Consider the following 22,106-nt stretch of genomic DNA (forward strand, 5'->3'; position numbering starts at 1 on the left):
TATTTCATCAAGGCATATAGATTTACTAATTTTAGTTTTCATCATTTACTTATAATTTGCTATTCACTCAACTTTCCTGGTCAAGCACTGCTACCATGGTATCCAATACCTTATTTTTCAGCTCAGTACTCCAGAAGAAGAGGGAGTCAAGCTATTCTCCAAAGCACCTGAAAGCAGGACAAGAAGCAACGGATGGAAACTAGTCAAGGAGAGAAGCAACCTAGAACTAAGGAGAAACTTCCTGACAGTTAGAACAATTAACCAGTGGAACAACCTGCCTCCAGAAGTGGTGAATGCTCCAACACTGGAGGTTTTTAAGAAGAGACTGGACAGCCATTTTTCTGAAATGGTATAGGGTTTCCTGCCTGTGCAGGGGGTTGGACTAGATGACCTCCAAGGTCCCTTCCAACTTTATATTATTATTATTATTATTACTATTATTAATTATTATTATTATTATTATTATTATATTATTTGTGTCAACTAACATATTATTAGCATATAAAAGAACATGCACAATGACATTTTCAACAAACACAATTCTATCAACTCAAGCATATGTTATATATTTTTCCGTAAGTGTACCAGATGACCAAGAAGACATTGAACATCCTTGAATTACTCCATTTTCAGTGTTGAACCATTAAGCAATTTATCCTCATGCAAGCTTTTCTGATACACCACTCACACTGCATTCAGCAACCATGTTTCAATCCATATCCAAACCAATTATTTCATAATTCAAGGATTATCACTTTATAATATACTTTCTCTAAACCAACAAGTGTACAATTAATGACTTTCTTATACATTTCACTCATACATCTGGTTTACATATCTATTGCACAGCATGAAGCTGCACCGTTGCATTGCATTTCCCCCATTTTGCTCATTGTCATGTTGCACACTTTCAATTATAATTCTGTTGAAGTTTCCTAGCCATCTTTATTATTTTTTATAAATAACTCAGTCGTGAACATACCTATTACTTTTCCTCCTCCTATTTTTCTCACTAAAACCCTGTGAGGTGGATTGGACTGAGAAAGCATGAATGGCCCAAAGTCACCTTGCTGCTTCTTCTGCCTGAGACGGGACTAGTACTCACAGTCTCCTGGTTTCTAGCCTTGCCCCTTAACCAATGGCTGTATTTTACGTTTTAAAATAGAATTTTAAAGTTCCATTTTAAAACAGAACTATTTTAAAATTTTAAAAATTAAAATTTTTAAAAATTTTAAAAATTAAAATTTAAAAAGTACTTCTGTATTCTAACCTTTTCCTGTTACACTATTTACACCTCAGCCTTATCCATTCTTCAACCCCCACAATATTCACAACAGTGTAAAGATACTGGTTGTCACTTTTAAAATTCTATATGGCATGAGGCCATATTACCTAGCCCCAATGGCTCTGCTGTCCATGAGATTTGGAAGAATGGGCATGCTCCCAGTCCCATTGAAGAAGCAGTATTTCCTGAAGGGCTCCAGGAAGTTGCCAATAGAGGACAGTACTGGCTAGTTTTAGCACATTTGAACAGTATGACATAAATACAATTGCTTATTTTTGTTTGAGCATATTCATGCTATTCTATGCAAACATCTAGTTCTCCAATTTAGAGGCAATATTGTAAGCCAACCTACTGTTGCCTACATCCCAAATTCTCAAAAGATACAATATACTGAAACAAAGTGAGAACAGGACAGTATGATAGACTGCTAAAATAAAACTTCTTCGGAATGTTTAATCAAGACAGTAAAACTTTTGCTGCTTTATTTCAAGAGCAATATAGTTTTCTGTTTGATGAAAGTAATATAATCCTCTTGAAATGGGAACGCCATATATACTAAACAACGAATACACATTTATATATCACATGGGACAGCAACTGAACAAAGGACATACGTATCATCTTGGTTTACTTTTTCCTTTTATTTTCCATTACCAATATTGAAGTGCAATTTTAAAACCAAACCTTTGCAGAATCAATTCAGAACCATCTCAAATAGTACCACAGCACAAAATCCCTGAGTACAACTTCTTAGAGGCTTTCAAGTACTCCAAAAGTATGTTGAATATTTTCCAAATCCTTTTGTTACATAATATTAAGTAAACAACTCAAGATTTCTGGATTGAATTTCACAAGAAAGTTTGTGGAGTATTATTTGGGTTATGAACAAATCAGCTTTGACATTGGATGTAGAGTTTACTGGGAATCAATCTTACTTAACCTGTAAGGTTTACTTTTAATCTGATAAGAAAAAAACATGGCTGTTAGTCCCATAATATAGTAAGATAGGATCTAGCCTACATTAAGAGCATATTCAGGTCTTTCTCCTGAAGGGCTGGATTTTTTTAGAAAGGGTAAAGCACTATTTTGTATTTTCTCAGCACTTCTTTACTTAAAATTTAGGCACATGTCCCTCTTCTGTTGTCCTAAAATAGTGTTTTTCAACCTGCTGGGTGAGGAATTCTGGGAATAGAAGTCTACACATTTTAAAATGTGAAAAACACAGGGTTGAAGAGTGTTCAATACAAAAGTTGAAAAGCATTAATAAGAGTAAGGCTGATGATAGAAATAATAAGAATTTCATGGTAAGAACGTAATGTATATTTCCTTCTTTCTTATTTTCTTTTAATCAGCTAGATAGATATACAAATACTGTTAATAAATATTTGAATGTGAAATCAATTCTCTTTAGAAACATTTCCTTTTGCAAAATCATACTCCTCTCCTCCAAATACTAAAAGACTTGTATTATTCTGAACTATTACACTGAATGCAAGCTGTGCCTTTCTCAAACTGCAAAGAAATATATTAGTCTTCATATGGAAGGCTCTAACATGAAGTTGGTAAGTTGTGTTCAGCAGTGAGCACTTTTACAAGGCTTTGTCAATGTCAAATTTGTATTAAATAAATAGCAGCTTGTATTCAAACTGTGAGGGGCTTGATTAAACAAATGTTTCATTTGAAACAGCTGATCTTTGATATGAAGAAGGAGACTATGCAAACAGAACTGTGACTACTTAAATATGTACTTTTAAAAGGAGCTTGATTCACCTGGTGAAATCTTGATAACTGAATTGAATTTGAATTTATTGAATTTATATACCGCCCTTTCCCGTAGGACTCAGGGCGGTTTACAGGGTATATAAAACATCAATACAAAAATTAAGAATAATTTAAAAAGATTAAACTAAATCCCTGAAAAAATATAAAACCCCAGTTAAAACCCCAATTAAAACTCAGCCTGGGCCGGAAAGCTCAAAGAGCCAGGTCTTCAGGTCTCGGCGAAATGATCGAAATGATCAAAAATAGTTTTCAGTTTCAACACTTATTTTAGAAGAATTTGAACAAAATCAGTTTCTGATTGTGAAATGAATGCTATTTTTAAATACAAGGTTATCCTTTGGGGATTAAGCTCAACAACCAACTTGCCATTAAGTAAGTTAACATCTCTTCAAAGCCTTTATGCAGTGAGAGTGGAATGGCAGTTCTTCTTCCTTTTTCTTCACTGAATTTCAAAGCAACATTTAATAAAGGTTTGAAAAATGGTATTACATGCTATCAAAAAATGTTATTGCTCTTTTTTATAATTTTCTATTTTCCCTACATTGAAGAACATTCCTTTGAGAGTTTTTCCTGGGTTTTTTTTTAGCAAAGCACTGTAAATAAGTCATTACGTACTTTTAAATTTCATGGTCCTTCTGACAGAATATCGTGACTTATTAAAGACCATGATAAGAATTGCTGAAATCCCCAACAGGCTTCCAAGAATTGGTGGGCCACGTGGACTGTATTCCTGCACAACACCTGAGAGAAGAGGGGAAATTATGCGTCCCACAGCTGAAACAGACTGACCAACACCAATAAGCATACCACTGGCCTGATCTCCACCCAGGATTAATTCAAGTTCTGTAATACATGTACGTCCCACAGTGGTTGAAAATGCTAAAAATGTACAAGACAAAATGACTGTCCAAAGACTTTCTGATACAGAATACAGAAACATAAACAGGCAGGTAAGAAGTGTAGAGTGCAATAACATAGCAAAAGTATTGTGCCTATAATATTTAGTGATAGGTCCAAGGAGAAAGCCAGCAGCTACTCCAAGTGTGCTACTATAGCTAATTAGGTAGCCAGTGAGTTTGGGCTTCATTTCAAATCTTTCTTCAAGGCCCAAGACAAAATTGCTATGATAGAGCATAACTGCAACAGACATTAGGAGCCGTACCAAAAAAATATCCCAAAGATTAGAATTTGCAACACTGCCCAACCTCTTCAGCACAGACATAACTTGAATGCAAGAGGAGTTCCTAGGATGAACAGATGACATGGATTTGTAAGCTGAAGTTGTAGTCTGATGGCTGTGCTTTACTTCTTCTGAAATAATACTTCTGGCTTTGTTAATAATGGTCCATTCATGACTGTGCATCTTTTTTCCATACCGTAGCAACATCCAAAAAACAACTGCAAAAGAATTTGACCAAGGTGTTATACATCATGACCCTCTATTACATATTTTCTTGACATAACCTCATGGTCATTGCACAGCCACTTTACATGGCTGCACATTAGGTACTGCCAATTGTTAAAAAGTTATTAATGCAATGGCACAACTTTGAACTAAGCAGTTCTTCTCTCATGACAGTCAAATAGTTTTCATGCACAGAAACATATCTGCAGCATAATTTTCTTATTTATTTATCTGATTAATATACTGCCCTTATTTTTTACAATTGGAGGAGGGAGCATGTAAATGGTAGGTAACTTGCAATTGCAATTTCATATTGTTGCAATTATAAAACAATATAAAAGATGAAGACAAATCAGGGGAAGAAGTGTGTTCCCAGAAATATAATTCTTGCCCAACTGGTGATTTAAATATAAAATATCAGCATAAATCAAACCACATACCAGCATTTAAGACAAAGATGGAAGCGCAGATAAATGCAGTCAGGTAAAAGCCACCTTCCAGCTCTGTAAGATAGCCTCCAACAACTGGTCCCAAAATGAATCCAAAATTTGAAATAGCATTGAAATATCCAATTACTAAGAGGCGCTCCTTCTTAGGAACCATGTCAGAAATGAGTACTTTGGAAATGGAATGTGTATGTTTGAAAATACCTAAAATTAACAAAAAAAGATAAGTAGAGAAGCAAAATCTGAATAATTCAAGTTGTTAAGCAAATCATTGCAGTTGTTAAGTTAGTAACATGGTTCCCCAAATTTTTGCGCCCAAATTTTAATCATGTGAACATGGGGATGCTGCAATGGTCGTAAGTGTAAAAAATGGTCACTTTTTTCCGTGCTGTTGTAACTTCGAATGGACACTAAATGAAATGGTTGTAAGCCAAGGACTACCTGTTTTGTAAATAAAAGCAAAATGGAGAACAAAATGATGTAATTAATAATTCAGTCAAATATTTGTCAGCTGCAAATCAATTAATTTTTATTAAATATTTTTATAAAAAATAGTATGGCATTAATTTGCAGCAAATTAGTCATATGTTTATTTTTTGATGATGCTAGTGGTAAGTGTGCACAGTTCTCATAACTGAAAAAATCAGTAGTGAAAGGACTAGCTAATCTTATATCCTGTTAACCATCTACAAGCAAGACATGAACAAACAACATTAGCCTATTTATCTAGCCAAGCAACAAGTTATACATCATAATTATAAATCTGATGCTAGCAGAATATGTAGTACTAATCATAAATAGTCTTATTTTTCGACCTGAGTAATCTGAACCAAGATATCTCCAGAACAGCAGAGACTTATCATCAAAGACTCAACAACTGGTGATAAGCCTGGTTTAATAGATCTTTTCCAGATAATTAGAGGATAAGAGAACACCAGCATATGCTCCAGAGGACTGCTCCTCAAGGGGAGGCTGCAGGACAGTGAGTGCTGGGAGATGAGGAAAGCCATCAAACTCTTAACTGTGGCAGAGTGTGGTTTTGTCAACCTCACTTTTTATACACATTTGGATTCATAATTATTTAAAAAGTTGTCTTTCAACCAACAAATTATTGCTGTGAGTTTAAATATAAGTAAAGAACCCAATAGTTAAACTGACAGCAATAATTATTTGCTGATGCATTTTTTGAAGAAGATCCTAAGGAGAAAACAAAAGATGAAATAGAGAAAAACAGGGTGTCTAAACTTTTCAAGAAATTTTTGAGACAGGTGGATGAAAGTTTGAATGGACTTTCAAGCTAATACAGCAACCTGTTGCAGTTAGAACCAATAAACAAATACATAAATAAAAAGTTGTCTTGATCAAGGGTAAATTTAAAAAATAATTAACATAAAGTTATGGAAACCCTATAGAAAATTATGTTAAATGTCAGGGAGGTAACAACACTAGCATGAGGAAGATTTTTTTGGACTATTCACATGATCAACACTTCAGATAACATAAAGTCAAGATCACACCTGGAATACTGCAGTCAATTTTGGTCACCATCACAAAAAAGATGTTGAGAGTTTGGAAAAAAATTCAGAGAAGAGCAACTAAGATGATCAAAGGCCTGGAGACTAAAACATACAAAGAACAGCTGCAGGACTTGGGTTAGGCTAGTCTAAAGAAAAGAAGAAATAGGGATGACATGATAGCAGTATTCCAGTATTTGAGGGGCTGCCACAAAGATGTGGGGATCACATTATTCACCAAAGCACCAGAGGGAAGGACAAGAAATAATGGTTGGAACCTGATCAAAGAGAGAGGCAACATAGAATTAAGGAGAAACTTCCTGACAGTGAGGACAATCAACCAGTAGAACAGCTTGCCTCCAGAAAGCATGAACGCTCCATCACTGGAGATTTTTAAGAAGAGACTGGAAAGTCACTTGTCTGAAATGGTATAGGTTCTCCTGCTTGAGCAGGGGGCTGAACTAGAAGACCTCCAAGGTCCCTTCCAGCTCTATTCTACTTTTTTCCAAACTCATCAACAATTAATTCTAATCAATGGTTCATTTTTGGAATATTTTACTAGGCTGAAACAAATTATTTTTGTCCTTTTATTGTAATCCAACCTGGAAATCTTTTATTTTGTGAAAAGCAAGGAAGTAGTAATCAGTTTAATAGCCTATTAAATCAATAGAACAGTTATTTTATCTGCTTTTTAAAAAATACACAAGTACGTTTGTTGTTGTTGTTAGTTGTGAAGTCGTGTCCGACCCATCACGACCCATGGACAACGATCCTCCAGGCCTTCCTGTCCTCTACCATCTTCTGGAGTCCATTTAAGCTCACGCCTACTCCTTCAGTGACTCCATCCAGCCACCTCATTCTCTGGTGTCCCTTTCTTCTCTTGCCCTCAACCTTTCCCAGCATTAGGCTCTTCTCCAGTGAGTCCTTCCTTCTCATTAGGTGGCCAAAGTATTTGAGTTTCAACTTAAATTTAATTTCTTGTTTGCAGTCCCTGTCTGCGGTGATCTTGGAGCCCAGGAAAAGAAAATCTGTCACTTCCTCCATTTCTTCCCCATCTATTTGCCAGGAATTGAGAGGGCCAGATGCCATGATCTTGGTTTTCTTAATGTTTAGTTTCAACCCAACTTTTGCACTCTCCTTCTTCACTCGCAACGAGAGGCTCTTTAGTTCCTCTTCACTTTCTGCCATTAGAGTGGCATCATCTGCATGTCTTAGGTTGTTGATATTTCTCCCGGCAATCTTAATTCCAACTTTTGATTCATCTAGCCCTGCCTTTCTCATGATGTGCTCTGCATATAAGTTAAAAAGGCAGGGTGACAGTATACAACCTTGCTGGACTCCTTTCCCAATTTTGAACCAATCAGTGGTTCCGTGTCCAGTTCTCACTGTTGCTTCTTGACTCACATATAGGTTTCTCAAGAGACAAATAAGATGGTCTGGTACTCCCATCTCTTTAAGAACTTGCCACAATTTGTTGTGATCCACACAAAGGCTTTAGCATAGTCAATGAAGCAGAAGTAGATGTTTTTCTGGAACTCCATAGCTTTCTCCATGATCCAGCATATGTTGGCAATTTGATCTCTAGTTCCTCTGCCTCTTCGAAATCCTGCCTGTACTTCTGGTAGTTCTCAATCCACATACTGCTGGAGTCTAGCTTGTAGGATTTTAAGCATAACTTTACTAGCATGTGAAATGAGTGCAATGGTGCGATAGTTTGAACATTCTTTGGCACTGCCTTTCTTTGGAATTGGAATGTAAACTGATCTTTTCCAATCCTGTGGCCACTGTTGAGTTTTCCAAACTTGCTGGCAAATTGAGCGTAGCACTTTTACTGCATCATCTTTTAAGATTTTGAATACCTCAGCTGGAATACTGTCACCTCCACTAGCTTTGTTGTTGCTCAGCTTTCCTAAGGTCCATTTCAGTTCACATTGTAGGATGTGTGGCTCGAGGTCAGTGACCACCTCATTGTGGTTATCAGGGACGTTAAGCTCGTTCTTGTATAGTTCTTCTGTGTAATTTTGCCACCTCTTCTTAATATCTTCTTCCTCTGTTAGATCTTTGCCATTTTGGTCCTTTATCATGCCCATTTTTGCATGAAACGTTCCCTTCATCTCTCCAATTTTCTTGAAGAGATCTCTACTCCTCCCTATTCTATTGTTTTCTTCTATTTCTTTGCACTGTTCATTTAAGAAATCATTCTTATCTCTTCTAGCTATTCTCTGGAATTCTGCGTTCAGTTGGGTGTATCTTTCTTTTTCTCCCTTGCCTTTCGCTTCCCTCCTGTCCTCAGCTATTTGCAAAGCTTCCTCAGACAGCCATTTTGCTTTCTTGCATTCCTTTTTCTTTGAGATGGTTTTAGTCGCTACTTCTTGTACAATGTTGCGAACCTCCGTCCATAGTTCTTCAGGCACTGTCTATCAGATCTAATTCCTTAAATCTATTTGTCACCTCTATTGTATATTTGTGATGGATATGATTTAGTTCATACCTGAGTGGCATAGTGCTTTTCCCCTTTCTTCAGTTTAAGTCTAAATTTTGCAACGAGAAGCTCATGGTCTGAGCCACAGTCAGCTCCTGGTTGTGTTTTTACTGACTGTATAGAGCTTCTCCATCTTTAGCTGCAGAGCACAGTCAATCTGATTTCTGTGTTGGCCGTCTGGTGATGTCCATGTGTAGAGCGGTCTCTTGGGTTGTTGGAAAAGTTTGCTATGATCATTGTATTCTCTTGAAAAAATTCTGTCAGCCTGTGCCCTGTTTCATATTGTACTCGAAGGCCAAACTTGCCTTTTATTCTGGTTATCTTTTGGCTTCCTACGTTAGCATTCCAATCCCCCATGATGATAAGGACATCATTTTTGGGTGTTAGTTATATAAGGTGCTGTAGGGCTTCACAGAACCGGTCAATTTCATCCTCTTCAGCACTGGTGGTTGGGCATAGACCTGGACTACTGTGATATTGAATGGTTTGCCTTGGATTCACACTGAGATCATTCTGTCATTTGGGGGATTGTATCCCAGTATTGCTTTTTCTCTTCTTATATAGACTATGAAGGCGACTCCATTTCTTCTGAGGGATTCTTGCCCGCAGTAGTATACCTGATGGTCATCTGAATTAAATTCACCCATTCCTGTCCATTTTAGTTCGCTGATTCCTAAGAGGTCGATGTTCAATCTTGTCATCTCTTGTTTGACCACGTCCAGCTTGCCTTGATTCATGGATCTTACATTCCAGGTTCCTAAGGAGAAAAAATCTTTACAGCATTGGACTTTCCTTTCACCACCAGATACATCCACACCTGAGCATCCTTTCGGCTTTGGCCCAGTTGTTTAATTCTTTCTGGTGCTACTAGTACTAGGCCTCTGCTCTTCCCTAGTAGCATATTGGACGCCTTCTGACCTGAGGGGCTCATCTTCCAGTGTCATATATTTTTTTCCTTTTGGTACTGTCCATGGGGTTTTCATGGCAAAGATACTGGAGTGGGTTGCTATTTCCTTCTCCAGTGGATCACGCTTTGTCAGAACTCTGTGCTATGACCTGTCCGTCTTGGGTGGTCCTGCACGGCATAGCTCATAGCTTCATTGAATTACACAAACCCCTTTGCCACAACAAGGCAGTGATCCATGAAGGGGACAAATAAGTTAAGCCTCATTAATTTGCATGGAAGAAATATAGCGCAACTTCCTAAACAAAATGAATACATTTTTGGTAGATTTGAGGCATCAAATAGCACTCCTGCTAGGAAAGCTGTGCCCCATCCTGAGGAGCAAGTGCTAAGCTTTGATGTTACTTCTGTCAGGAAAACACTGCAGAAAGTTAACATTCAGAAAGCAGCAGGCCCAGATAACATCCCTGGACGTGTCCTTAGGGAATGCTCAGATGAGCTGGCTTGTGTTCTCACAGATATTTTCAATCTCTCATTGCAGCAGGCAGTGGTCCCATCATGTTTTAAGATGGCCATCATCTTGCCAGTGCCCCAAAAGTCCACAATTACAGGCCTCAATGATTACCGTCCGGTTGCACTGACATCCACCATTATGAAATGCTTTGAGAAGCTGATAAAGGACATTATTGTATCTAGCCTCCCGCCAGCATTTGACCCACTTCAGTTTGCCTACCGACCAAATTGCTCTATGGAGGATGCAATTTCTTCCATTCTATATCAGAGCTTGAAGCACTTAAGAGGAAAGAAATACTCATATGCGTTTGTTGTCAACTTCAGTTTGGCGTTTAACACAATCATTCCCCAGCATCTAGTAGACAAATTCGGCCTTTTAGGCTTAAACACTCCTTTGTGCAACTGGATTCTTGATTTTCTTACCAACATGCCCCAATATGTGGGAGTTGGAACTAATACCTCTAATACCATTTTCTTGAGCACAGGTTCTCCTCAGAGCTGCATCCTAAGTCTGCTGCTGTTCACCCTGTTGACCCATGACTGTTGTGCTAGGTTTGCCACCAACCATATTGTGAAGTTCACAGATGATACAACAGTAGTGGACCTTATTCATGATGACAATGTGGATGCTTACCACAAGGAGGTTGAGGGGTTGGTGAACTGGTGTAAGGAAAACAACCTAGTTTTAAATACTGGAAAAACCAAAGAGATCATTGTCGATTTCAGAAAAGGCAGGCACAGCCACACTTTTCTGTGCATTAATGATTCACCTGTGGAGATGGTTACCAGCATCAAATTCCTGGATGTGCAGCTAACGAGTAGGCTGGATTGGTCGCTCAACAGTGAGAAACTGGTGAAGTGGGCACAGCAGTGCCTGCATTTTCTGCGTCACATGAGAAAAGCACATCTTCCTTCTCCTATCCTTACCACTTTCTACAGGGGGACGATCAAGAGCATCCTGTCACACAGCATCACAGCCTGGTTTGGAAGCATCACTGCTTCAGACAGGAAGGCGGTGCAGAGAGTGGTGAGGATGGCCGAAAAAATCATTGGCAGTTCCTTCCCTCCCATCCAGGACATAGCACAGAAGCATTGCTTGAGCAGGATCCACGATATTTTCTGGGACATTACACATCCTCTTCACGACCTGCTCTGAATTAAAATGGCAATCTGATACATCCTCCCCTTTATCTAATAAATTAAACTTGGATATGAATAGAAAATAGAAACTTACCCACAAAGGTTCGAGCGATGGCAAATAAAAAGACATTGGTGGATATACTAAGCACAAAATAACCTATTGCACTGAAGAGAATGCATACAAGTAGGCAATGGGGTCTTCCAACTAGATCACTCCAAGATCCCTGAGTAAGAAAACATAAATGTTTTGAGATCAACATATCTGTTTATTAATCATGTATAGATTGTATTCAAATTTAGATGTGGGTAGAAGATCCAATGGAATAAATAATAAGCTCCTTTTAACTGAAAATCCTCTGACTTGTCTAATTCTGGATTCTACTTATTCTTATCTTTACCCATATTTTCCCAACAACGTACATCTAAACATGTGATATCTATCATTTGTAAATTTCTAACAGATTTACTAATATTATATTTATTTATTAAATTTTTATCCTGCTCTTCTTCACAAAGCTAAAGGAGGATTTCTTTTCTTTCTCATCTCTTCCTTAGAACCTGTGGATTTCTCTTAATTTTACTCACCAAATATCAGCCCTGTAGGGTAGGTTGGGCTGAAAGAAATGACTGATCCAAAATCACTAAATGAATTTTCTTGCCAGAGTTAGATCTGTACATGAGTCTACCCATTCCTACTCCAACATCTTAGCCATTATAGCACACTGGTTTTACAGATTAAATAAACAAACATAAACAGACAAACAAACAAATAGCTTGTTGCTTAACAAGGTAAATTACAGGTAGGTCACAGTTAGGGCAAAATTTTATTTACTGCAATGTTCAAATAGATACAAGGACCCATGTAATGAAAGTCAAAATTCTATTATTGTGGGGTTAGCACATATATAGTTGAGGCTAGTGCATGTGAAGTTGCCATAATGAGTTTTATATGCTAACTGTTGTTTTTGCAGAATGAAGTCAAATATGGAAAGATAAAAAGAAGTGGCTCATTTTGAAGAACTGCAGGAGATAGCAACTATGCTTTGGATATGGGGTTAACTTCTTTGACTTTTATACATTACAATGGTAACTTGGTATTCGTTGTTAATTGGTTCCTGGAGGTGCAATGGGTACCAAAAATGATGAGTACCAAACAAAATTTTACCATAAAGAGTAATATAAATAAATATAAATAAATTTAATGCATTACCAAGCCAAAGACAATGCACATTTTAAGGCAATATGTAAAAATATAGAATTGTATATCATTACTTTACATGAGAAACAAACTAAAAATTAATAAATTACTATATTAAATATAATAAAATCTTACCTTTACCTGTACTGATGAAAAAACCCCCCACAAAAATACATAAGGTGACCAAAAAGCTAAGATAATACTTTAAGGGGATGTGCACAAGGCAAGAGCTATTGTGTGATTAATGTGTCACTCTTTGTTTTGGTTGGAAAGGGTAGCGAGTCATGAGGCAACCAACGACGACAAGTTCTAGCCTGTGCATTGAGTACCAAACAAACACGTCTGTACAAAATTTTCTCATCAAAATGAATTGAGTACCAAATTTGATGAATTTCAAAGTAGTTGAGTACCAAGGTACCACTGTATTTCATTAATAAATAGATATACAGTTGTGTTTAAAAATTTTACTTTCCTGTTTCTGTCAGCTGGAATCAATTATGCTATTTTCCACAGAAATATCATTTCAAATAGTCCTATTTGAATAATGCAACTATTTCATGGAGTTTATTAACTGCATTGTGACCTGCCTGTAGAAAGAATAGATACCTAAAGAGAAGAAAACATTGCCGCAAATAACAGAAAAATCTTGATAATAGTATTTAAAGATATAGAACCAGCTACATATGACTATGGCTGGAGAAAATTAGATTGTGCTATAGGGATGAACAATGTTTGTTTATATAATCTTTATATTGGAGTGAAGGATACATGTACTTTTTAAAAGCTAAGTATTGTCTAACAGAAAGGCTGGGACAAAACAATGGGATAGTCACTGTTTGCAGGAATTACATATTTAATACAAATATTTTTTTCTTGAATTGACTCAATTTCTTGGATAGATCTCTATAGTTTTCTTGACAATAGTACAAAAATGGTATGGTATATTTTATTTGTTAAAGTTAAATATTCTTCGCCTCCCTAACTAGCAGGGATGACTTTCAGTCCAGATGGAAAAAGGCAAGGACAACTAAAATCACATTCATCAGCTTCTATCTAGATTGTCTACTCAGTATGCGATACGACCAAGTGAAAACTCTTATTAAACAGTATACAGCAGACACTGAGCACTAATTGGACCTTGTCAGCTTCCCAACCTTTACTGCCAATGAATCCAACAGGTACTCTTCTTCTCCCATTATATACTTAATCAGCCTCAAAGTATCTAGCCATCGGTGCACCTTCACTCTCACACAGTGTCATGCCCTTCTCTGAGCTGTCCTTGAAGGTCAATAAAGGAAAATTTCCTACCTGATGAGGCACTGTTGTTGTGATGCTGAATATATAGAAAGAACAGGGCACATGCTCCTCCAGTGCCTGTACTACAGAGACATTTGTGCTAACCTCATCTCACCAATACTGTAAAAATATCCAGGATGCATAGGATTCTTAGCTTTAAAAAATATTGTCTATATTTCATCTTTCTTATTTTGATGTGTAACCATAATAAAAACTGGATTTGATTCAAAGTTAAATATCTTTATAAAAGGTATTTTTGTATCTTCTATGGTACCAGCTCTGGTATTCTCAATTGATCTCTTTTCCAAGTACTAACAGCCCATTTGTTACTTGATTTTTAAGGTCACATAAGCTTGATCAAGTGCAACCACTTGCAATATTGCCAGTGGAGTAACTCTAAAACAGAAGTAAGGTTGGTTCAACCACATCTGGGGTAATTTGTCCAATAACAGCATGACAATACAGGAAGTTGGCTTGGATTTGCCTGTTTTTAAAGTGCCATTTTTTAAATCAATGCTTTCAATTTCAAAACTATAAAATATATTTAAAGTAAAATAAAGCTATAAAAATATTTTTAACAGAAAGGTCTGTCTGAGAAATAAACCCAGTTTATTACAGAGACAATTCAAAACAAGAACATATTTTAAGTACAACATTCTCTTTATAGCATCATACTATTCCAAACCTTTGAAAAAATCAGTAGTTATTTATGGATTAAGAATATAAACTTACCACTAAGGTGCTGGAAAAGAGTTGGAGTATTCCATATAAAGATCCTAGAAGAAAAAATAGTGAAATAAAAATATATAAATGATCATTCTGCAATAGATTTTCAGTAGGAAGAAAGCAAATTATTCTTGACATCACTGGTATTACATTTGGCCAGATACATTTCTTAAAACCAATTTTTTTTGGAACAAACAATTCAATAACTTCATGTGAAAAGAAGAAGTGGCATATATAACTCACTTGGAAAAAACAGAATACGGACCAACATCAATTGCCATTTTATTTTTTAGTGGCAGAAAACATGCCAAGCCACTGCTGAAAACTGAGATGGGCCCACTATTACAGAAGATTTGATTTTATGAACTTTTATGAACCTTTTTTATTTAAAGACAATGGAGTTTGTACTGTTTCTGCTGAAAAAATATAAAAAGTAATGTAACCACTATGACTCCAAGATCCCTCTTCCAGTTACTACTATTGAGCCAGGTACCACCTATACTATACCTGTGCATTTGGTTTTTCTCGCCTAAATGTAGAATTTCATTTGGTGAAAAAAGTAAGGTTCTACATAGCAATGTTTGCTAAATTATACTCCACATAATCTTTTGTTCCAAAGAAAAATCTTCATCAAGAGTAAGTTTATTGTTCTAACCACAAGTAATAACATATGTTATAAAAAATAATTAAATAAAAGTAAGTTACAACAATACACATACTACCACCAAGGGACTTATGCTGAAAAATGACTTGCTTCTAGTTGTTGTCTAAGAAGAATGGCTTGCTTACCTACCACTCCTGCAATTGTTGAACTCACTCCTAAAGATTTCACATGAAGGTTTAACAAGGGAACAACCATACTGACCCCAAAGAAATCCTGGAAATAGACAAGTTTTTTTTTAAAAAAAATAACTTAAATGTAGAATATTAATGTGCTAATAACAACCATTGACAGGCATTTTAACTGTATTTTATCACTTCCTTATAGCAATAATTCCTGAAACAAAGACAAGATTTTGCCTTTTCTGTAGTATTCAATAGAAAGGATTTGTCCTAGTAATATTTGCTTAGTGCTTTTTTCCAAAAAATCAATTGCAGAAATATTTCCAGACTTAAATTCTCAACCATGCTTGCCAAATATTGTAGCAGAAAGTGCAACATCTCTGTTGCACATTGGTTCTGAATATAAAATTATATATGTTTTCATGAGCCTTTCTGAAAACTTCATACACTAATCCTACCAAATCATAATCAGCATGTAATACTTTGCATTAGCCATGATGTACATCTCCACTGGCATTATTCTACCCAAATAGGTACAGCCAGAAATGTTGTAAACTAGTAACTGAAAGTTAAATCACATAAGAGATTACAAAGCAAATATTGCACTTAAAAAATTTAAATACACAATGCAAAATCAGCCATAGATTTGAGGAATTCATTACTGATCACATCTTAAGGCTAGAATTCCAGATTCATTATTCTCATTCTCAAATAAGACACTGTATGTGACAGAGAAGATATTTTTCTAATTAAAATCCTCCAGAATGATGCTAGTTGAATATAACTAGTTACATGTGGAATAAGGCAAATTAAATTATTGCAGCCCTCAGAAGTGTGAACCAAATGTTACAGTGAAAGCTATAATCCTCTGGTGACTCCATGCACATTCCTTTCAATTTCCTATTGTTGATTTACTCCATATTCAACATGGGACTGGAAATCCTGCCATAGTTTTCATTCTGTGATATATTTAGCCTTCAGTGTTTTAACCCACAATATATCAGAAAATTAATCTAAATGTAAGTTTTGTGTGCCAACCTGTTTTTAACTCAAAGTAACCAATATACCAGTAATCATAAGCAGCATTTTCTTATTCTTACTTGACAATTGAGCATGGTAGTATGACAGAGAAAAACTGTGGTTTCTTTTTTTTAAGAATGGAAAGAATGGAAGAATGGAAAATGTGTTAGAATACAATTTGGGGGTTTGGGGAAATTTTGGGCAGCAAAACAGGGAGATGTTAGATGTTATTTTTGCCAGGCAGTTATCATAATTGAAAATCACTTAAATGTCCAAGTAAACCAACACCCCTTTATACTTTCCAAGCAAGACAGCTGGCATTAGTATTTAGAGATGGAAAGTCTCTGAACATGCTTTATTTAACTAAGATATTCAGAGTTGATTGGGTGGGTGATATAAAAATGAAAGTAAATGTATAAATAACGAGCCTTGGTGGAGCAGTGGCCTAATGCCTCCTTAAGTAACACCAGCTGCCTGCAATTAGTGCAGGTTCGCATCCCACCAGGCTCAAGGTTGACTCAGCCTTCCATCCTTCCGAGGTAGGTGAAATGAGGACCCAGATTGTTGGGGGCAATAAGCTGACTTTGTAATAATGCCGCTGGTGGTGGTGGGGCCTAATAAGCAGGCATATACATAGAATGAAGGCTATTGCTAAGCACATTGATTTGTGCTTAGATTGTAAGCCGCCCTGAGTCTTCGGAGAAGGGTGGGATATAAATGGGATTAAAAAAAAGTGACCAAAGTGAAAATGCTTTCTGAGGACCAGGTCATATGGTATTCTTATTTGTATATGCAGTATTCATTGGATTGAGGATCAGAAATCACTGAATTCAGCAATAGTTTCTCCTGTAAGGGAGATGGTCGGCATAAAAATTTAATAAACAAATAAATGAATAACTGTGCTTCCTATCTCCATATTGATTACCACTTAAAAATGGTTCCAGGTAAACATAAGAAAATATGTTTCTCATCAATGAAAATATGTCAGCCGTTCTCTGCAGAAAAACAAAGTATGAGACCTAACTTCCAATTGTCAAATGACTCTCCTCCCCCCCCATCACCCTATCCTTGATTAGTCTGCCAAATCTGCTCCTTTCGGAAGTTTGGTTTTCTTCCAATTCTAAGACTTGGACTACAGATTGCCTCTGAACACGTGCAGAGTGGAAGCCTCCGCTACTATCAGGGCTGAATGCGGAAAAAATCGCCCCAAGGCAAAGACCGAGTGACAGGAAGAAGCTGCTGGCTCCGGACTTGGCGGCTCACGGGCCCAGCCGAGCTTTTCAACCGTTGCGGTGGCCGCGCAGCTCACCAGAAAGCCCACCGCGTACAGACACAGCAAGAATCGGTTGGGCCAAACAGCCCTGCCTTGGAATAACGACGACAACGACGCCGCAACCGCCACCGCCTGGGGCCTGTCCACCTCCTCGAGAAAAGGGCTAAGCGGGTCGCTCCCGGCGCCCCCATTCTCCATGCGTCGCGGGGCGAAGGGGGGAAAAACCCCGCCGTAGCCCGGCACGCCCTGAACAGGCGCCCCTTCCCCCTAGCTCGCGGGCGGGCAAGCAAGCAACCGGGCAAGCTAGGGGGAAAGAAGCGAAAGGCAGCCGCGAACTGGCGTCACCGCGTAGGCAGATGACAGGGATGTGGGGCGGGGCGAGGCGAGGCGAGGCGGGCAGTGAAGTAGCAACAACGGCAGCAAGACCAGTGACGGTTTTCTCTCAGAAGGCGCCTAGCTGAGTTGCGGAAATTTGGGAATCCCTTTTGGGCCACCTTGTGTTCTTCTGGTGGCTGGATATCATTAAAAGGATTATTTGTCAAGGACTTGAATGCCTCTTCAAGGCATATTGCAAGGAGAGAGAATGAGGGCAATGAATTCACGGTGTTCATTCAGTTTTCCAAAAAGAAAGAAATCTTTCAGGTGGAATTAGTGTTACAGGTAGTCCTCGATTTACAACAGTTCGTTTAGTAACCGTTAAAAGTTACAATGGCACTGAAAAAAGTGACTTAGGACCGTTTTTCACACTTAAACAACCGTTGAAGTACCCATAGTCATATGATCAAAATTCAGATGCTTGACAACTGACTCATTTATGACAGTTGCAGTGTCCAGGGATCATGTGATCACCTTTTGTGACCTTCTCACAAGCAAAGTCAGTGGGCAAGCCGTTTTAACAATTGTGTTCCTAACTTAACAACTGCAGTGATTCACTTAACAACTGTGGCATGAAATGTCATAAAATGGGATAAAATTCACTTAAAAGTTTCACTTAGCAACAAAAATTTGGAGGTCAACGTACCGCGAAGGCCTCCTTCTCCCACACCGCCCAGGCCGGCTCGGTGGGAGTCAGTTTTTTGGAGGCATAAGCGCACGGTTGCAGGACCCCGGAACCGCTCCGCTGAAGTAGGATGGCCCCAAGAGCAACATCGCTCGCATCCGCCTGTACTACGTAGGCCAGGTCGGGGTTTGGGTGCCGCAAAATGGGCTCCTTAGCGAAGAGGGACCTCAATTCCTCGAAGGCCCGCTGACACGCTGTGGACCACTCCAATCTAAACCCTGGTCGGGGGCGTATTTTCAGTTGTCGTGTGCGAAGGAGGTCTCTTAACGGCAGGGCGATGGCCGCGAAGCGTGGGATGAACTGTCTGTAGAAGTTGGCAAAGCCGAGGAAACTTTGCAACTGTCGACGGGTCCGTGGAGCCTGCCACTGTTGAATAGCGCGTACCTTTCTGGTGGCCCAAATAGGATATAAGGAGTTGGACGACATTCACCACTAAGAATCCTTTTAACTGTGAGTTTCTGGTGCTCATTCAGCAGAGGGTTGAAAAAGTCATAGTCTTGTCTATTCCAAGTTAGAATTCTATTTATTGTTTGTGTGGCAATAGTAACTGTATCAGAAACATCTTTTTCATTTTTTGGCATTTGTTTTTCCTTTTTTATCCTTTCTTCCTTACTTCCTTGGATAACACTTTGTTTTGGAATGCTGTAAGAATATTCTGAATCATGCTGCTGCTTAATGAATTGTGGTGATTGCACAATAAGAACATCAGGAAACAAAACCTTTGCTCCTAAATGGATGGCTTGTTCTATTGCATGATGACATCCTCTGGTTGTTATCCTGCTATGAATAAATTCCACATTCATAGGTTCAAAAGTATATGCCTGTTCAAATTCTGAGTTGAGTTTCAGGGTAACATCTTCATCATGAATCTCAGCAATATATGCAACATAGTGGATTATCTCCTCTGAATAGTCTTGGGTCTTCAGTAACACTTTGTCACCAGGGAATAATGAAGGGCGGCCTTCTATGACCCCTGGCACTTCAAGTACTAAGAGATTTCCATTTTTTTTTCAAAGTGACCCCACACATGGCAAACTCCTTTAGTTCTGCCTCTGAATGGATTTCTTCAAGCCACAAAAGAGTAGAAAAGTTTGTTTTAAAATTAAGTAGAGTTAAACCCTCTCCAAGTTCTGGATAAAAAATTAATATATCAGATTTCTTTTCCACACATTCTCTAATTCTGTCTGGAATACTGAACTGTGGAAGGAAGTTTGGCAGCTGTCTTCTTGACTTTCTTTTCAAATGTGGTAAAATCACTGTTGCTTTTGCAAACTGGGGTTCAGAAATGGCTTGACATTTTTTCTGAAAATACTCCTCAGTAGCTTTTATCAATGACTCTTCTTCTGTTACTATAGTTGCTTCAAGATACCGACCAATAATGCAGTCAGAAAAACACAGCAACAAAAGTTCTTTGCAGCGGCCAGGATTTTTTCCAGTGCATACAACCATTATAGAAGTCTTGCTCCCAGGAGATACAGATATGCTTCTGTTAGATCCTGTGCCTGCTTCTGAACTTCCTCCTCTTGGCGCGCTCTTTCCTCAGCTATCTTTTGCACCAAGGCCTCCTTCTTTTGTCTTTCAGTCTCTTCCTGCTGCCTTTTTCGCTCCTCCTCCCGTTCTCGATGCTCCCGGGCGAGTCGCCTTTTTTCACTAAGCAACCGGGTTGCTTCTTCTGGATCTGTTGTCCCCGCTGAAAATTTGCTACTGATGGGTGATGGTGAAGCTGCTGAAGGAACAGAGGGCAGAACTGGAACAGGACTTTGAGTAGACTCTGGTTTACAAGGCTCTTCACTTGTAGCTAGTCTGGGACTTGAAGCTGTTTTTTTAGACTTTTGTCCAGCTACCTTCTCGGATTCCTGCAGTGTTTCCTTTTTCTCATTTTTTTAGTGGACGCATGTTGCCAGGGGAAGGAGGGCGAGCTTGAATGGAAGGTGTTTTGGATGATCCGGGTAGCAAAATGATCTTTCTGGGTGTTCCTGGCAGAGCAGGCATTGATCTGGAAGCATGCCAAGCAGCTGGTTTATTTCTGAAGGCAGATGGTGAATGAGTTCTCTTTTTACCAGATGAAATATTAATTGATGAGAGTCCCCTTTCCTTTCCTTCCTGCTACTCCCAGCTGAATGTGCAGTCCTTCGCCGTCTGACCTCAGGGGCTGTGCCAAACAGTTTTGCTCGGTCTGCTGGACTATGGCAACTTGTGGCCTTGAAGGAGAGAGGGCTGATTGGGCTGCAAGATGCTGCATCTCCAGATAAAGTTGCTACACTTTTACTCCTGGCCAAGAATGAATGAGTTGGTGTCAGAAGCCTGCTAACAACGTTGCTTTCCCATGGACTGGGCCGTGGGCCGTGGACGTCTTTCCCCGACACCCATGTTGCCTCCTCCATCGGGTACCCCTTCCACCGAAGTAGGTACTGTAAGGTGCCCCTCCGCACCCTGGAGTCTAATACCTCCTGCACCTCATACTGGTCGGCATGAACTGGCCCGGGGCCCCCCTCCCCTGACGCTGCAGTAGCCGCGGGAGCAGGTTTTAGCAGGCTACTGTGAAATACCGGGTGGACCTTACCCAAGAACTTCGGTAACCGCAGTCGCACCGTTACTGGGTTTACCACCTGCACCACCCGGAACGGCCCGAGGTACTTGGGCCCTAGCTTACGGCACGGGACCTGTAACCGTAAATACTTGGTGGACAAGTAAACAGTGGAGTAGCTCCATTCCTCACCGCTGTCCTCTGTGTAACACCGCTCTCTCCACTCCGTAGACGCACCTTTGGGCCGGGTCGTCTGGCCCTGACCGGGTCCTTTGTGTTCCCCAGCGGAGTGTGTCCACCAATTGCCGCTGCGGCCCCACACTCCAGTCTCCTGAGGCCCCAGACCAGGGCCTTCGAGAGGGGGAGGCCTTTCCTTCCGCCGCACCAAGGGCAAAGCCTCCTCCCCCACCTCAACCGACACAAGGAGCCCAGCCGTAGCTCCAGCCTCCTCCTGCGCTTCAGCCAGCGGTGCAGCATCCTCCGTGCCTTCCGCCATAGCAATCTCCCAGAGAATGCTCTCCACCAAAAGTAAAGGAATGCTGACTTACTTTCAGCCCTGTCCGACGAATCACCAGAAAGAATGAGTCCGGAACGAGAGCTGGTTCTCCTGAGCCACGTTTATTACCTTCACAAACAGTCACTCGAAGACAGACGAAGTCAGCGTTGATTCCACAGCACAATCAATGCTGCTAAATAGCTGGCAAAGCCGACACCCACCACCACACCCCTAATTGCATAACCACGCCCTCACC

At 39.1% G+C, this 22,106-nt stretch overlaps 1 protein-coding gene and 1 pseudogene across 3 annotated transcripts; both read right to left on the reverse strand.

The window, feature by feature from the left end:
• Window positions 1-1,716: 1,716 nt before the first annotated feature.
• Window positions 1,717-18,065, reverse strand: MFSD9 (major facilitator superfamily domain containing 9). Of its 2 annotated transcripts, none has more exons than XM_083363002.1 (6): window positions 17,804-18,065; window positions 15,481-15,568; window positions 14,698-14,741; window positions 11,566-11,695; window positions 4,913-5,122; window positions 1,717-4,465 (listed from the first exon to the last, which is right to left on the reverse strand). In XM_083363002.1, exons 1-6 carry the CDS (start codon window positions 17,963-17,965, stop codon window positions 3,675-3,677), a joined length of 1,425 nt encoding a protein of 474 aa, XP_083219128.1. In that variant the 5' UTR covers window positions 17,966-18,065; the 3' UTR covers window positions 1,717-3,674. The 2 variants fall into 2 exon arrangements, with proteins under 2 accessions (XP_083219128.1, XP_083219129.1); XM_083363003.1 differs by lacking the exon at window positions 17,804-18,065 and adding an exon at window positions 17,420-17,473.
• Window positions 18,066-20,275: 2,210 nt separating this feature from the next.
• Window positions 20,276-21,211, reverse strand: LOC310639547 (ensconsin-like; annotated as a pseudogene). The gene has a single exon. The product of its transcript is annotated as an ensconsin-like (transcript).
• Window positions 21,212-22,106: the final 895 nt, after the last annotated feature.

Source organism: Vipera ursinii, assembly GCF_947247035.1.
Source record: "Vipera ursinii genome assembly, chromosome: 4".
Lineage (NCBI taxonomy): Eukaryota > Metazoa > Chordata > Lepidosauria > Squamata > Viperidae > Vipera > Vipera ursinii.